This window comes from Anneissia japonica, unplaced genomic scaffold (genome assembly GCF_011630105.1).
Source record: "Anneissia japonica isolate Jap-2015-1 unplaced genomic scaffold, ASM1163010v1 scaffold993_len1110182_cov180, whole genome shotgun sequence".
Classification (NCBI taxonomy): Eukaryota; Metazoa; Echinodermata; class Crinoidea; order Comatulida; family Comatulidae; genus Anneissia; species Anneissia japonica.
In genome coordinates, this window is record NW_022749760.1 from 698,830 (window position 1) to 703,200 (window position 4,371).

The following is a 4,371-nucleotide window of genomic DNA, read 5'->3' on the forward strand; positions in this document are numbered from 1 at the left end:
TGTCCACTCTCTGGAAATTGCCTCACCTCATCCATCATCTACAAAGCCACTGTCCACTCAAATGATGACACAAAATGCTATATTGGGCTCACTGACACACCGTTCAAAACCCGATACACAAAACACAAATACACTTTTAACACTCCCAAACACAGAAACAGCACCGTACTCTCCAAATACATATGGAAATTAAAAGACAGCAGCACGCCCTACAATATCAAATGGTCTATTATCGACAGAGCATCGGCCTATTCCCCAAAAACAAAACGCTGCAACCTATGCATAACCGAAAAACTTCACATAATATATTCAGACAAACAGTCAACACTAAACAAAAGAACCGAGCTATTGTCTAAATGCAGGCACAACAACAAATACTTAAAAACAATTAACTCATTTGCATTTTCACCTGCCTTAGCATTCATATACTCACAGTCTTTGTATTCTCTCACTCCTGAAGATTGCATTAGCATGAAACAGTCTGTAGAGGGATTATACCAAGTTCTATATATACATAGATAGATATGCAAATAAAAATGTTAATGTTACTATTTTTTTTATAAAATCGTGTTTGTTTTGTTAGTCTGGCATCAATGATAACACAGCTTGCTGTTGCTTAATAAACATAACGCCCGCCATTAAGCAGGAACACATTGTGCGTGCAGCGTTGGAATCGTTAGCCTTCAGGGTCGTTCAGATCTTCAACACGTTGGAGAATAAAACCAACATCAAAATTAGTGACACCGTAAAGTAAGTTAAACAAACGATGATAATAATAATTATGCCAAAAGAAATAACCCCTCAATTCATTATAACAAAGGTGACTTTAAAATAATCTTGATTATTTTTATTTATTTTTTTTTTCTAATTCTTTATCTCTTCATGATTATTATTTGTTTAATAACTAGGTTTGATGGCGGTGTTAGCAACAGTGATTTTGTGCTACAGTTGGTCTCAAGCTTGTTAAACAAGAAAGTGGATCGGCCCGACAATCTGGACATGTCCTGCCTTGGTGCAGCTTTTCTTGCAGGCTTAAAAGCAGGTAAAGTGGGGCACACATCTCCGCACACTGAGCGGTTGCTGATTTTTCGGTCGCAGACTGGGAAGTTTGTCATTAATAATGATCTTTTATGTGCATCTCTGCGTGTGTGTCTATAAACCAATATAATGATCTGGATTGGATACTTTCCAATGCTCCAACAGAGTCAAACAGATTTTCATTTCATACTATTTCATTGTCTTTTCAAATCACCACTGCACGTGTATATAGTGTTGTGAACAAACGATTGTCGCATGGAGATTTTTTTATTGCCTTTTGTTAGCAAATACTATCATATTTATTTAAAATGCATTGATAAAATTTACAACTTTATTATGGAAAAAAGTATTGACAAAGCTTGGGTAAGATATATTTTTTTCGTTATTTATTTTATTTTATGTTTTGATGAAGCTATTGTATATTTAATTATTATTTCGTTCTTAATTGGTCAGACATGATAATTATTATTATTTGCAGGTGTTTGGAAGAGCAAAGAAGAGTTGAAAGCAGTGCGAAAAACAAAGAACGTATTCAAACCAAAAGCAGATGTACAAAATGACTACAAGCCAACTTTTAAACAATGGGCCAAGGCAGCTAGAAGGTCGATGAACTGGAACATATAAAGTAACAGATGGTGTACGAACAAAGACCTCAATGCAGGCAAATAAAATAAAATATATATATATATTAATTTAAAAGATGTAAGCTATGGCAGGAGAATCTCCATTGAAACCTAGAGGTCAAATCATAAAAGTTCATCATTTCAAAGCTCAGAATAATTAACATAAATTATTAAAAACTGTACTTCATATGTATATCTTGCTGTAATATAATCTATGCAAAAGTTTTGATGTCTAGTACAATATAATCATAGTGATGCTTGAAGTATAAATCTAAACATTTTGATGGTTATTTTTAGAGCTATATATAGCTGCAAAAAACATATTACCACCAATCACAGGGGCGGATCCAGAGATGTCCAAAAGGGGGGGGGGGCCCGAAAGTTGGGCCGATTGAGGCAACACTGCCCTAGCGGGTCCGGGGCATTTCCCCCGAAATTTTTGTGTTCTGAAGCCCGAAAATAACATTTGAGGCGTTCTGGGCTATCATTTTTTTCTGTTTTCTTTTTTTTTTTTACCTCCCAAGGGGGATTTGGGGGGGGGGGGGGCGGGGCCGCCCCCCCCCCCCCCACCCCCCCCCTGAATCACAGAGCTTGAGAACTAAGGATCTTTACATTTTGATAGATGACCACTGAGCACCAGTTAGCTTGCAAGAACAGAAACAAAATTATTTATTACAAAATGTATTTACAGTATCACTATTTAGGAATAAGACTATGATAATGTAATTTCATTAGCATTATGAAAGGATACCACTTATCTAAATAAAGGACAATACAACATAAATAACTTACCTTACCTATCTGCTTTGCACCCATACATTTCTAGAATAATTATTAGGTGAGGAGCTCAGCTCAGTGGTTGCGCAAGCGGTGGCGGGGGAAATTGTCCCCGTTGGACAGGCCTGGACCCCCTGTAGTTTGACACACGAATAGGGCGTCAGATCAGAAGTTTAAAAAATAATATTTTACCTATCCAAATAACGTTATTTTGACTGCTAGTCCATAGTATTGTGGTCTAAAAGAACATTTTGGGCCATAATAAGCCATAAAAACTCTCCCCATGAAACCTACAAGGGAGTTTTTATTCCGGGCCATTGACCAATGCTTCGTCAGCCCCTTGGCTCGGACCCCTTGTTGCAAATTTCTGGCACCACCGCTGAAGGAGCTATTTGACCCAATACCGTATAATAGTATTACAGAAACAGTATACAAAGAGGCTATACTGTACTTATGGCAGGTCATAAATGTATGTATGTAACTATAAAATGTATAACCTGGATTTTTGTAACCTTAAGGTTAGCATCTGATTGATCCCCCACTGATCACCACCTTGCAAAGCTGGGGTCAAGTGTACAACCCCCCCTTTTTTTTTAGGACAGTACTATAAAACTAAATAATTTCACTTATTGTTATGGAGAGGATCACAATTTAATTTTGTATTTCACATGCAAAAGCAAATAAAGTGCAAATTACAGGATGGGATAATGATTTATAATATAGTCTTTATGAGGCTTATGAATTGGAGTTTTAGTCATGAGTACAATCACTGCTGTCGCTAGGTTTGAACAAAGGATCCTGGGAATTGGAAGGCAAGAATCATAACCACCAACTCAACTCCACTCCAATATAACCTCCCTATAAAATGTTATTACGACTTGTTAAAAGCATAGCCAAAGGGTTTATTGAATTATACACTTATGCATGTAGTTACTAAGATTTTATTGAAAAACAAATAACCACCATTTTTTCAACGGAACAAATTTAAGCAATAGATGGCACAATAGAATTTTAGCCACCGTTTGATTTTATTGAGCAATTGATGCCCCACCAGTGTTTGTGTGTTGATTTTATATATTACCTGCCTTTTTATAATAGAAAAAGTATTACAGTATAAGAAACCATTCTTTAAAAATGCAAAAAAAAAAAAAAATATATACTTTTCTTCTAAGAATGAAGATATTTGTGTGATACAGATCTGTTGATTTGAAAAATTCAATATTTAAATTGTAAATTTTATATATTTATGTAAGGTATCCAATTTCAATTGAAAATTTAATTGAGAAAATATTTTCCTCATAAATTAACAGACAGAGCAATTCTGTGTATATATACTTTATATATACCCTAATAGTGAGATTCTATAAAATCTCACTAGTTAATTTAAATCTATTAGAGTTGTCTGGAAAATCCCTCACTCAGTTAAAGCTCTTTTTGCACTATTGAATTTTATGTGAGAAATTACTTTGACATGGCCATATTTGGATGTAATATGACATCATCATGCCCATATATGGGCACATCACACACATTTGTTGCATAAAATTGGATAGTGTGTACAAAGCTTGAACTACTTAATTGATTATTTAAATGTTTAACATTTTAGAAAATAAATAAATTAAAAAAAATATATAAAAAATTAAAATACATAAAATAAATAAATAAATGGACAGTTGCTGAAGTAATATCCTAAATTCATTTAAACCTTATTTTGTGTTGGTACTTCTAGCGAATGAATGAATAAAATACAGTATATGTGAATATAGCTACTGTATTTTGTATCTTAAATGGTCCATTGAAGATAAAATGAAGATAATTTGAAAGTTATAAATATTGACATTTTATAATTACTACCCACATGCATTTCTTTGATGTAAATTTTAAAAATATTTTTTCCTAATTTTATTAATCTGAATAATTCCATTTAAACTTC

General features: G+C 33.9%; 1 protein-coding gene across 1 annotated transcript in view; it reads left to right on the top strand.

Moving 5' to 3' along the window:
- LOC117121197 (putative glycerol kinase 5) overlaps positions 1-2,200 on the top strand; it is a 60,714-nt gene extending 58,514 nt beyond the window's left edge. The window contains exons 14-16 of the mRNA XM_033266313.1: positions 584-750; positions 909-1,042; positions 1,517-2,200. Of these exons, the coding sequence (XP_033122204.1) occupies positions 584-750; positions 909-1,042; positions 1,517-1,662 (447 nt within the window). The 3' untranslated portion in view covers positions 1,663-2,200. The remainder of the gene's footprint in view (positions 1-583; positions 751-908; positions 1,043-1,516) is intronic.
- Positions 2,201-4,371: the final 2,171 nt, after the last annotated feature.